This window comes from Pezoporus flaviventris, unplaced genomic scaffold (genome assembly GCF_033815535.1).
Source record: "Pezoporus flaviventris isolate CSIRO_AGI_PZ_B2104156 unplaced genomic scaffold, CSIRO_AGI_Pfla_v1 ptg000023l, whole genome shotgun sequence".
NCBI lineage: Eukaryota > Metazoa > Chordata > Aves > Psittaciformes > Psittacidae > Pezoporus > Pezoporus flaviventris.
In genome coordinates this window covers 14,200,138-14,213,720 of record NW_026892571.1, presented here as the reverse complement: position 1 = coordinate 14,213,720, position 13,583 = coordinate 14,200,138, and the positions used below count along the sequence as shown (strand labels likewise).

At 45.8% G+C, this 13,583-nt stretch overlaps 1 protein-coding gene across 2 annotated transcripts in view; it reads right to left on the bottom strand.

Annotated features, from left to right (window-relative positions):
- Nucleotides 1-13,583, bottom strand: part of FAT2 (FAT atypical cadherin 2) — a 57,339-nt gene that overhangs the window by 34,178 nt on the left and 9,578 nt on the right. For both annotated transcript variants that reach the window (XM_061456869.1, XM_061456868.1), the window contains exons 2-4: nucleotides 7,732-11,017; nucleotides 7,003-7,317; nucleotides 1-62 (exon numbers count right to left, since the gene is read on the bottom strand). In XM_061456869.1, the coding sequence (XP_061312853.1) occupies nucleotides 1-62; nucleotides 7,003-7,317; nucleotides 7,732-10,996 (3,642 nt within the window). In that variant the 5' untranslated portion in view covers nucleotides 10,997-11,017. The remainder of the gene's footprint in view (nucleotides 63-7,002; nucleotides 7,318-7,731; nucleotides 11,018-13,583) is intronic.

Genomic DNA, 13,583 nt, shown 5'->3' with positions numbered 1-13,583 from the left:
CTCTAGGATATGTTCAGCCTTGTATTCTCGATCCAGCTGCCGTGAAGTTGTAGAAATCAGACCTGCCAACAAAGAAACCCTTTGAGCTCCAAGAGTCAGCATCCGAGGAAAGCCAGGGCTGATCAAATCCCTGCATGCCCCACATCAGCCTGCCCGCCTGTCCTCTTCCAGGCTCGCTTTGTGATCAGAGGAGAAAGACGGATACCCCCAGCGGGCAGGTTGTCCACTTCAAGCATGAATCCCTATGCGGAGGCCCTCCTTTGATTGCAGACACCACAGAGGACAGAGGACACCTACAAGGTGCCTGCATCAGTTGAGGCTTGTCAAGGCGTTTGGTGAGAAAGGCTGCAGGAGTGTGAAAACAAACCTTTTCTTATGCCTCTAAGTAAGAAACATTCTGCAGGCACTGGCACAACTTTGGCCTCTCAACAAGTCTCGACTCCTGTTTTCCCTGTGCTGAACCTTGCTCTTTGTAGTTTATGGTGTTTTGACAAAAGCTTGTTTTCTGTCTAGGGAAATACCCTCTATTCTACTGCTAGAACAAATACATCCAGGCTAAAAATAAGGCACACAGTCAGTAATAATGCTGGTATATTATCTAAGCCTTGCTGAGAGACAGGATGAATCCTCTAACAGCTGCAAGATTGTGAGGGATTGCTGAAAAATACACATTAGTTTAACCACGGGGAATAAGTTGGAGGCAGGAGGCAGGAATTGTGGCTATAATAAGCTAGAGTTTAAGCAAAATCACTGTAATTGCCTCTTTTTGGCCTGTCAATGTCTAAGCTGAGTAAATGGAAGTGTGGAAAGGATGGAGCTGAGGCTTGTTTCCATGTCTGGTTTGATAATAGTCCTTATCAAGTGCTTTGACTCTTCCCCTCTGGGGAAAAGCATCTCTGGACCATTTTCACAACTGCTTTACAAATGATGGAAGTCTTATATACAATGCATGATTTTCTGACAGTCAAGTCTGACACCTGTGAGTGTTTCTATCTGTTCTCTGCATCTCCTGCTCCCAATTGTTGCTGTTACCGTGGTGTTTATTCCTCACAAAGGGAAGTCCTGCTTCCTCACACAAACAAGAGGCAGGGTGAATTTTACTGACCACCACCAGCAGTGATAGAGGCTTATGCAGCTCTGGGAAAACCTTTGCATGGGGGCAGCGCTGTTAGCACGTGCACTCATGCATCCTGGGACTTGTAAATCAGAGGCGCATGAACCCATCTCAACTCTCATTTCTGGTCCAAAGCCATAAAGTTTTAATTAATAATATTGCTTCAGTTGTACCATACTTTGGTGTATTGCTGTCTGAGCATGATAGGCAGGGGAAAACTTCAAATGGCTGCAGGAAACATTGGGCAGCTGAAGGAGGGAGCAAGGAGCAGCTGCTTGGAACAAGACTATTGTTAACCGTTTCCACTTGTTCTCTGGGATTATTCATATTTGGCACTGGTCGCTGCACTAAACACTTATTTGATGCCTTTACAACCATAAATGAACACTCTTTAATGTGTTATGACAAGATAATTTGAAAGACTCTGTTTGCATGTATGTCACAGGGTTTTTTTTTCTTCTCCCTTATCTTCCTTCTGACATCTCAGCAGGTGAAGAGGACTTGGCCATGGCCTGAGAGCACACTGGCTGGGGAGCTTTTATACCTCTCCTGGGCTCACTGGAGGCTGTAGTGCTCCCACAGCACCAAACATCTTGGTATCGTGGAAACGCTCTCAAAGAAGGAATTGCAGCAGTGGTTCACTGAGATCTCTGATGCTCCTGCGCACATTGCTGGTAGTTTGGGTAGGACAGGGGAGCAAAGCCTAAAATTCCAGCTACCTTCTGGGGGGGTCATAATTTAGGCCTACCAAGTCCCTAGGACACATAGCTAGGTATTCCCAACAGAGCCACCCCAATACCTGTGTGCACACTGGGGATATTTCTGGTCTTACTGGATTGCAAAATTCAGTTGCAACAGACTAACACCTTGTTTGCACTTGGTTTCTGTGTGCCAGCTGATGGAAAGTAACTTAAACCACTCTAAAGCGATTATTTGGATTTGTCTGGCCACACCTTGAAATTCTTTCATGACCTAATGATAAAAAAAGAAAGAAAAGAGGATGGTATCTGAGCTTTCTAGAGCTGGAGAAGAATGACTGTGGTGAAGGAAGGTGAATGGACATTAACAGCTGTCTTCGGTGTCTGTGCCACTGAAGATGCTCAGGTCTCCCTATCATAGATCCCATATCCCAGTTAGGAGCCTTTCCAGATGGCATTTCTGGGTTTAGCTTCATATCTGTTGAGCCACAAGTCAAAGGGTTGGCTTCTCCTCCTGACCCCTGGCAAACCCCCTCCTGTCCCTTCCCCTGTGTCCACTCGTGGCTCCCAGTTCCCCTCTCCAGAGCCAGTTACCACTCTGCCTTGAGACCAGAAAGCTCTTGTGGTTAACAGTTAATCACTGTAATTCCCCTATGGAGCCGTGGTGCTGCATGGCTGCCAAGATGCTCAAATGCCAGCAGTGTTCACACGGCAGCCGAGCACCCCGAGACGGGGAGACGGGGATCGGACGTGGTGCTCGAGAGAAGCCAGCTGGAATTAATGCACATTTCTATTTGTTGATGCTTGGATATACACCCTGTGAAGCCAGAGGGCCAGAATGGGAAACTGTTATTACAGAACAACTGCCGTCAGCTTTCATGGCCTAGGGAAACTGTTCCTTGGTTCTTTCTGGTGCCCCTTACAAGGACCTGGGAAAAGCACATTTAGTTTTTAACTAGAGTGTTTTGCGTGTGCATGGGTGTGAGTTATCAGTACAGCCCCTGCCCCTCTGGAAAACGCCAGCCAGCCCATCCCATGGGAGCTGTGATCAAGTGTGTGTCCTTTATTTGTGTTCTTGTATATGGCCTTGAAGGTTTCTGCTGAATCCTATAGAGACTGAACAAAACCATCAAAGGTCCTAATTGTACTTGGCCAATTAGCCAAGCTCTTCATTCACCTGAAGGTCCAGAAACCGTCTGTTGCTTGCGTACAGACAGGCACAAACTGTGGTCCAGCAGCCTATCTACACACAGCAATGGGAAAGGATTGTCTGCAATCCTCCCGCTTGCTGCCTGGAAAGGGGAGAGAGGAAAGCTGGTCGTGTTGGAACAGGAGCAGCAAAATTAACAGTGCATTGTTGTCAGGGAACAAAAAAATAATAATAACTTCTGCTGGCAAGAGCAGGGCTGGGGTGGAGGTTGCTGGCCCCCTGCCCTCGCTGCAGGGAGGAAAATCTAAGATAGTTAAAATAGCCAGAATCAGGTTTGCAGGCACTGGGGCTTTCATAGGAGCCTGAGAAGGGAAGAGGTTGTTCTTCCGAAATCCTCCTTCTGCTGTCTCACTCTTGCTCCATTTCACCTTCTCTTTTCTTCTCTTACTACCTCCCCTCTTGTTCTGACCCTGCTTTGCACTACTTCATGATCAGCTAGAGCCTGTGGTATGCCGGCAGTGAAATCACCCCTCAGACTTATAGAGCAGGCTGTGCCTGGATGTCCTTCCATGCAGAGAAATGCAGGGAACCACAGGCATCCTGGGGAACCCCAAGGACACTGACACAGCAGAGAAGGACCAGAATAACAAGCACTAGATAAGGGCTGGAGATGAATAGTCCAAGGTAAAAGGATACTCCAAGCAGCCTTTCAGAGGGATGAATGGCTTCATCCTGGCTCCTTCTGCCACAACCTCACAATTCCTATCCATCCTATCTCCATTGGAATCCCCCTTCACATCAGAGACTGCAAATCCTGTGCAAAACAAGCTGAAAACCTTTCAAGCAAAAGAATACCTTAAACTCTGCTATCTGCCCATCTCTCCACGTATCTACCTATCTCTCTGTCTCCCACAAACACTGCTCTGCACCAGCTGCCAGGCAGGGCTGGAGAGATTCCATTGCCGATGGCAGAAGGCTTTCATCTCACTGCGCAGTTTTATTCCCTCTTCTTATTATCCTTTCATTTATTTTCCCTCTTTTTCTCCACCCTCTTTAAGGAACTGAGAGCTGGAAGAGCTTGGAGCCCTTCTGTGGTAGTTCAGGGATGCCGGAGGAACCAAGCCCTGCTGAAGGACAGTTATCACAGCCATCTGTGTCTACCCTGCAAGGTCTCAGGAGGAGAAGTCAAGGGGCCTTGCTGGTTATGTCTCCACTGGCCAATCCACCCTTGTGTTGTGAGATACTGGCTTAAACACAGAACAAGCTGGCTCTAGGACCAGAAATATGTTACTTGGAATAGTGTGGCACTGTGCCCTGAATAATTATCCAGGACTATTCTGCGGGGTTATTCTGGGTGTAGACGTGCCTGTTGTAACAGTACATCAGGACCTTAATTCCTATTAGCGCACAGGATGAGAACAAGCTTCCTCCTCCTCTCCCTCTGCCAGGAGTGCCCTGCCTAGGAAAGACTTGGACTGACCTCTGGCCCTCCTGAGCTTTGGCTTATTTGAGTGCCAGTGTGACTTATGTGTCCTTTGATCGTGGTGTGGAATAGAAGATGAGGAGAGGTCTTGCTCACAGCCTTTTCTGCCTTTAGGAGCCTCCCTTCTGATCCGGGTGCTGAAGGAACTTCATGTGCAGGTTATCCTGTCCTTCGCTCACATTGTATGACCAAGAGCAGCAGCCTCTGCTCTGCGGTTTCCTCTTGAAACCTCAAGTTTTATCACTGAATAATGGGACAGAGATTCAGCTTCATCGCAGATAAGCAGCTCTGCCTACTCACAATCTTTTTTCTGTCATAGGATTTGGGACTGACCACAGGAGGAGTATTGGCAATCTGGATCATACAGATCTCTGGCATTTCAAGAACTGAAATGTTTCTGGGTCTTTTTGTGATCATTTCCTCTAGGTAGTGAAAGAAGAGACATATTTATTGCGTTTGAAAAACGAAGGTCATATCCCAGCTAAAAATACAGTAAAAGCTCAGTGATTTAGTACCACTGCAGTGCTCAGATACTTGCAATGTTTTCTCTCTTCTCCTGTTCAAATGTAAGTCATTCGATTTGCACTGCCTTGCGATAACCCTGTTTTGAGTACAAGACTGCACTGGTGTGAACGACTGCGAACTGAAAGTCCTGCAGTTCATCTTCCCATGCTGCAGTACCAGGCTGACACCAAAGGTTATATTTTTGTTCTACTTAATGGAGCAGCTAGCATGCCCTGGTCTGCAGATTGAAAATATCACAGGGTTTCCAACAAGCTGCCTACAGCCCTGAAATCTAGATAAGCTGTGATATTCTTTCTGGCAGTAGTAGCAGATGACTTCTCTTTAGATACTGTGAGCATGAGGGCATAAACTGCTCCATTTATGCCAATGTTTGCAGGTAATTATTCGTTCTTTTGGGTGACATGCAAGTAAAACAAAGGATAACTGACTCCTCATCAGGCTTGGAAGCAGGTCCTTAAACAACCTCCAAGCGGAGGGTTTAAAGAGACCTCCAGCAACTGTCCAAGAGATAAGATCAGCTCATGGGACTGACAGACTTATCACTCTTCACATGCAAATTGCTTGCCTGTAAAGAGAGATGGATAGGAGATAACTCATGAGAGAGCTGGTTTTTGTCTAAAATGGGAATGAAAGGGTTGGCTTAGAGGTGAGCTGTCTCATTAGCAAACACTCAGATTTTGCCACTGTTATTTATTTTACAGTAAAACAGGACAGCTTTGGAGTGTGGCTTTGTAGGGCTGCACTCACATTGGGGTGAAAGGTTTGCCTGCTGCCTGCAGCATAGAGAGGGCTGAATTTCCTGCAGGGTGCCTGGGTGCAAGCTGGAGCCCTGCAGATGAGGGCAGCTAGCTGGTGTCCTCATAGCTGCTCCTGCTCCACTCCCATTGACAAGTAAGTGGTCTTCTAAAATAGGGCCTCTGAAGGCACCTCTCCATAGGACCTTACATTTGTGAAAGATGTCCATGGGGCTGAGTTGTGTGTAGTTGTTTGGACTACGTGGGAATGTTGTATGCAAAGCAATGCCCTGACCTGGCTAGAAAGCATCTGACAGTGTAAGTCACTACAGCTGGGGGTAGCAGTGGTCACAGATGACATCTCCAGATTTACCTGTATGGTACCATGTAGAGATACCCTCTTGCAGCCAAAAGGATGCCAGTTTTTCAGAGTAATAATGTCTTGCTAAACATCCCCCTCCTAGCCAGCTGTAGAGGACTGCCAGGGTCACTACACCACAAGTAACACATAATTGAGAATGCACTAGCCTTTTTCAATACATCCAGCTCCTTTCCCATCTGAGAGCAGGCTTCTATCCCGCTGCAGTAGGTGAACTGCTTTTATCATCTAGAGGAGATCAAAGTCATGCAATTAATCCTCTCCCATACTCAGGCTCTGTGCCCTCCCTTCCTTCTCCAAGGAGCTGATGGCGTGAAGGGCTTGGCATAGCTTTCCTTGCCAGACTGGCCCAATGTCAGCTCTGCTAGGATAGTTTGAGGAAGCTGTTTACACAAAACATCAGCCGGTTTTTGATGGCTCTGAAAGATCTGCTAATTAATCCTCAGATGAAAGATACAGTCTAGGAAGATGGCACAAGAGGCTTACTACGCTTACTACATTAATAGTGCTGGAGATCGGGTGGAGCCTTTAAATGCAGTGGGATTCATTTTTATTAATCCTGGCTTGGTCTGTCTCTGGAACAGATAGTCACCTCCAGAAGGGTGTTTCCTGGCTCAGGCTCGGCCAATAGGGCGGTTGTTTATAAAGGGGAAGATTAAAAGTGACTGCTTGGTTCTGCTTAGGGCTTTGAAAGGAGCACGCTTATGTCATTCTAAAAGCCATCTGGAGGCAAATAGGATCTCTAAGGTTGAGGGTTTCAATCCTTAGCCTCCCCAGACAGTGTATTTGGATACTGGGACTTTTGCTGTTGAAGGAAGGTGTGACAAAGGCAGCTGTGTGGGCTGTTCGTATTGAATATGTAACATCCTCTGGGCACTTGGAAACCTCAAAAACAGATGCTGAGTTGTGTCAGTCTTACCTGTAATGAGGTTAATGGTGAAGAGTCCTTGAGGATTTCCAGTTAGGATGTGAAAAGTCAGTTTCCCCTCTGAGCTAGAGTCCGGATCTAAGGCATCAAGCTGAAGGACAGATGTGTTTGGTGGGGAATTCTCCATTACAGACGCATAGAAGACAGGTCTAGACATCTGAGGTGGGTTGTCATTGGTATCAGTGACTTCAATATAGATTTCAGTCACAGAACTCAGAGGAACTGTTCCCAGGTCAAGAGCTAGCACCGTCAACCAGTAGTGAGATGTTCCTTCTCGGTCGAGTGGTCCTATGGTCCGGATGGTGCCTAGAAAAATGACAGAAAGTGCTTGTGAGGGATTTAAGGAACTCAGATCACTTTGTCCTTAATGCCAGACCAGTCTGTTTCCTGGTCTTTGTTGCGGATATAAGCTCTGGCACCAACCTTGTATGGCTGTGAGACTGTGTGGAAGACAGGGGGTTTGCTTGTGTTGAGGGTCATTTGGTACACAAGTGAAAGGGAAGACCTTGGCATTTTGTGGGAAGATAGACTCTGATTTTCCATTATTTTAGGGAGACAAACCCTGCTTGCTTCTCCCCAGATACAGGAATGTACATTGTACATCCCTGCAAAAGCAAGAAGGATTTGAATGCATAGAACTTTGACCTGTTGGGTCAAAAAGCCAAACACAGCATGTAGTTTAAGCCTTTAAGGCACATTATTAAACTAAGTTGTCATTACCTGTGTCCTTTTCAATGTGGAAGACAGACAGGCCAGTGCCCTCTCGGAGGAAATATTGAACTTCTCCATCTTTCCCCCTATCGACATCTTTTGCTGTGACCATCATCACTGATGTGCCCTCAGGGCTGTTCTCCTGCACCCAGCCTTTGAAGACAAAGGAGGCAAAGCGTGGTGGGTGCAAGTTCTCGTTGACATCAATGATGTTCACTTCCAGATGGCAGAGGGAAGAGCGAGAGAAGGGCTTTCCACCGTCACTGACCTGCACGGTTAGATTGTAAGAGTTCTTCTTCTCATAGTCCAGCTCCTTCTCCAACCGGAGTGCCCCAGTCAGCTTATCCACATAAAACATCATCTCCTCATCATTAATGAGGCTGTACCTCACCTCGCCCCCAGAACCAACATCTGGGTCAAAAGCCTCCAGAAACAGGAGAATGGTTCCCACGGGCAGGTCCTCTGGGACTTTCACACTGTTGAGGGCTGGGAGGCATTGCGGGGTGTTGTCATTTACATCCTCCAGAGTCACAGTGAGATCCGTAACAGAGAATAGCTGGTAGCCTGTCTTGGGCTGGTCCCTAGCTTCTATTTTCAGCACATAGCAAGGCCACAATTCTCTGTCCAGGGCACCTGTAACTGTCACTTCCCCAGTGACACTGTTAATGGCAAACTTATCAGTGGGGGTTAGGAGAGAGTATTTTACTCTCCCATTGTCGTCTGTATCAGCATCTTCTGCTTTCAGTTGAGCTATTGTTGTCCCTGTTGCTACATGTTCTGGTATCGCCACCCAGTAGGCACCTTGTGGGAATTTAGGAGTGTTATCATTGGTATCCAACACATTCACAGCCAGGAGTTTCCAAGATGATTTTTGTGGTGTGCCAAGGTCGTATACAGTAATGTTAAGAATGTAGAAGCTGGTTCGTTCATGATCTAGAGGAGAAAGGACTTGAAGGAGACCGAGTTCCAGGTCAATGGTAAAGCAACTGTCATCATTTCCATCTGAGATTACATAGACCAGTTTACCATTAAAACCAGTATCAGGATCAGTAGCTGAAAGGTCAGCAATGGTTGAGTTGATGGGAACAGTCTCTATGATATCAATAGATCGTGGAAAGCTATCATCAAACTTTGGAGCATTATGGTTTATAAGGTGCAAGTTCAGAGATGTTTCATCATCCTGCCCATGGCCTTGAGATTGAGACTCAATGGAGTGTATGATAGTTTCTGTCAGCTGTTTCAAGACTCCTGTTTCTTCACACTGCATTTTGACAGGGAGACCTTGGTTGACCACAGTGATATTTACAGATGTTGGCAAAGCATAGTTCTCTCCATCTGTTGCAGTGATTTTCAAAGAGTAGAAAAGTGGCTGTTCAGAAGGAAGATCTTGCAGAGATATTCTAAGGGATATTACTCCAGAGACGGGATTCAGTTCAAAATGCTGTAACTCATTACCAGACTTGATTTCGTATTTGATATGCTGCAGCTCATCACTGTCAATTGCAGAGACTGTGGCTACGGGGTTCCCAATGGGAAAGTCCCGTGGGATGGTGCCACTGCAGCTTGCCTTCTCAAACACTGGAGCATTGTCATTGACATTGCTCAGCATGAGGGATACATACACCTCTGTTTCATGGCGGAAGGGTGAACCCCAATCTGATGCCCACACTCGCAGATGATACCATCTCTGCATCAACTCATAGTCCATTGACTTGGAGGTGGAAATGATGCCAGAATAGGGGTCAATGACAAAGGGAACTGATTTCTGATTGGCTATGGTGTAGGTGACAAAGCCATTATCTCCTTCATCTTCATCTGTAGCCCTTACTGTTAATACACTGGTACCAGGAGGAACATTTTCATCAAAGGCCCCCCGGTACGAAGACTGACTAAAACTTGGAGCATGATTGTTGCAGTCAGTGATGTCAATGAGAACAGACGTGGATGCATGACTATTAACGGTTGTAACTTCAAGTTTAAAATGAGACTGCTCATGGAAGTCCATTGCCCTGACTGTCGTTATCAGTCCAGTGTGAGGATTGATTTTAAAGCTTGTGCTGTCAGGAGTAGGTCTTAAAATATATTTAAGATTTGGGAAGACTGGTGTTATCTTTACCATAACAACTTGGCTTCCAGCTGGGGAAAATTCACTGAGCTGGACCCGGTACACTTCTTTCTCAAACCTGGCAGAGACATACTTGGAGGGAGGTATATGGATCACTCTAATAGGAGAGAACAATGGTGGCTTGCTCTTGTCCTTGGCTTGCAGGCTGAGGTTGAAACCAAATGGGTAAAGCAGCCAGTTGATCTCTTTGGTCGACACAATCATGAATTCAGTGCTTCCAAAGTAGGATTTGATGGCTTTGAAATGTCTTCCTGGATCTCCATCCACAAAATCAACTGAATCTATCCCGGCTTCCGAGTCACCACTTTCTACAGACAGAGTGGCATAGACAAAGTCTTCAGCTGAGTCAGGTGGTATCACTTTCACTGTGGAGATAGAGGGGGGTTTCCTGGCAGATGGTTCCACCTGGATCATGAGACTAGCCAAGTTCCCAAAGCCATTCCCCTCTGTGATCTTTCTCATTCTGTCCACAGCCAAAACCTGCAGGTGGTGCCTGCCTCGATGGGTGCTGTTCAGCCTACCTGTGGTCATAACTGCTCCTGTGGTGGGGTGGACAGTGAATAGGTCAGACTTGGTGTTGAGGGCATAGTAGAACTCAGCATTCTGGCCAGCATCAGCATCAGTGGCACTGAGTGTGCTGACCACTGTTTTCAGAGGAGTGTCTTCTCTTATGGACACTTTGTAGGAGGGGGGTGAAAAGAGAGGTTTCAAGTCATTTCTGTCCAGAATGTGGATCAAGACTTTGGCCCAGGCTTCATAAGCAAAGGTGCTCTCTGTGGCCTTGATTATTAACATATAACTGTCTTTGACCTCCCGGTTTAAAAGTGCTGTGTTGCTGCTCCTGGTTCTTATTCTCAAGAAGCAGAAATCCCCAATCACGTGCTCCTCTGTTTTAAAGAGACCAGTGCTATCTCCAGAGGCTATTCTGTATCTGATGTCCCATTCAGGGTCTGTCTTGTAAATACCCATTTTGACATAGCTCTCCACATAGGTCTTGGGGGCTGAATTCTCGTAGATGGTGGCATTGTAGAAGAAGTGGGTGAAGTGCAGAGGGGAAGTCTTGCCTTTTTCACAGCTCGCCTTGTGGACCACACAGTGCATCAGGAAAACAACAAAACTCAGGAAGTACCTCCTGGTAGTGACTTCCATGGTGTGGTGTCTCCTTCGGTCCTGCAGATGTTAAAGGAAGAGCATTGGTAATTTTTATTAATGGCAGTGTGTTAGACAAAAAGTCCCCATGAGTTGAGCATCACCTCCCTGCTCTCTCTACCCCAACCTTTGCTGATACAGTTGTTAGCTCAGCTCTTCTTCCCTCTGTCCCAGTGAGAGATCTGTCCCTCCACATTTCCATGCTTGCTCAGATCCATTCACTTTTTCTCCTTCAGCTTTTACCCTTGTAGAGAGCAAAATGTGAAGAACCATGCAAAATGCTCCAATCAGGCTGACGAACGATCTCTCCCTCCTTTCATTCTGCCTTTTCCCCAGTCAAAGAGCAAAGAACTCTCCACCCGCAATCCAAACCTCATGTCTGTTTTGTTTGTCCATCCTCCCTTCTCCATCTTAACTTCTCTCTCCACACAAGTTCTTGCAAAGTATTTTCAAGAGTCAGTATACAAACTGTAATTTTATGTCTCTCCCATGGCTTCTTTTCCCTTTCCTCTCCCCCTGCTACAGCAATCCGTTCTTCCCCAGCAGAGGTGCCCTCCTATGTTGTACAAATTCCTTCTGAATAGCCAGCTCTACAACAGCCTTTTTGACAGCTTTAGCTCAGGTTCTAGTCAAGTTATATCCCAGTTATTGTAAGATTCTTCTAATTCACAGATCTGACCCCAGCTGCTTCCTCTGTGCTTAAAGAACACATTTCTAGCAAGACACTTTGACCGTGTCACCCTCAGCCATTGAGTAATCTCTTTGGTTCCTCCCTTCTCACGGCGAAGCCCCAGGGTCAGGATTCCTGCAGAGGATCTGCAATCCATGACCACCTGCCATCAGCTTCCTTCTCTGATGACTCCTGAACATCTGCGGCTCCATGAGTTATCTCTCTGAACAAGGTGTATCAAAGAAGGAACTGGGGAGCACCTACATGATTAACAAGGATGTAACTTTATTAGTGAGCTCTGCAGAGCTTGTTAAAGGATCAAGGTCTGTTCTTTTTAAAATCTAAGTGTGTGCTGCTGTGTGTGCATTTAGGGGTTGAAACCAGGGATAAGCTAAATATAGGTGCATATATTTCCCCTAGATATCCCAGGAGATTTTTATCTAGAACTGTTTCTTCCTCTTTTGAATTTAAATTACATATCAAGTACCTGCCAGTCACTTGGCACATTCCTAATTGAAACAGGGAAGACTTGTTTTTCCAGACAGTTTTTCAAGACTCATCTCTTTAAAGGCCAGAACTAGTTCCATTTATAAGTCAAGTTGAATGTTAGGGACAAATTGTTGGAGTCTATCTAACAATATGTGTCATGTTCTCTCACTGAGATATCTAATTAGCAATAAATACATCTCATTCTTCCTGCAAATCCTTTTTCTCTTGGTACATCGATACCAACCATCCTGTGATCTCTCTGTTATGGTCATTACTTTTGGAAACAAATGGTTGGAAGCTGAAGTGAAACTACCAGAATTTATAGAGAAAACTCAATTTGGACTTGACAAAATTCATGCTCGTTCTTTTCTACAACAGAATTTCACTTCTAGGAAATACAACATAGTCTCAAATGCACAGCAAATGAAAGAAAATCTTGGAGGACAGGGCTAGGTGATCCAGAAAGGCATGTGGTTCCTTCTGAGAAGTTGAAAACCATGTTCTTAAAAGCTCCGCTTGTTACTTAACAGCGCTTAGGAGCTTTGCAGCATGTAGGGACTTGCCTAGAGCTGCTCCCTTCCAACATTTTCAACTGCTGAACCTGGAAAGAAGATGTATGCGTGCTGCGTGCGCGTGTGTCTACTAGACTGTGGAGCAGGAAAAGTCACATACAATTTAGAGCAGAATAAGACAGCAGAATAAAACAGCAACAAAAACCAGTGTTGTTCCATAACAGCAGAATTAATGAAGCCAATCGCTTTGTATCTGGGCTAATTGACTTTTTAATTGAATTGTACTGAAATGGCAATGTGAACTCATCTCTTATAAGACATCAGAAAACCCACAAGGCAGAGACGTTATGAACTTCATAACCACAAGAAAAGCCGAAGCTAGAGCACATACCTTCTCGGGCACCAGCAATTCAATATGGGAGGATAACCTTGAGCAAGGAGTAGGTTTTCTGACATTTAACAAGATGCAAACTTTCTTCTGAATCTCTCCTGGAATGTCCTTAACCTCACTCTTGCCTATAGATTTCCTGACATCTAAGAAAGGCTTTACTTACATTGCTGTTTTTTCCTCTGTGGGGGCATAAGCAGAGTTTTACTCCTCTGTCCAGCTAATTACTTTGCAAAACCTGTCATGACTTCATATTTCTGAGAGCTTTGCTCTCAATTACAAGCTGGGCTGAAAGCAATCAATGGCTTCAGCAGTTATTATGAGGATGGAGAGTAACTATGCACATGGGGCAGAAGCCTCATTTCCTCTGGAAATGGTCTGAAACTTCGAAAGGCACAGTCAAAACTTAGGGAGAGTTTTCTAGAAGTCATCGCTGTCAGATTTTACAGTCTAATAGCTTCCCTCTGTGGCAGGACCCACGTCCAAAGCCCTAACACTAGCAAGGAGAGCCTGTTGTGTCCCCTGACA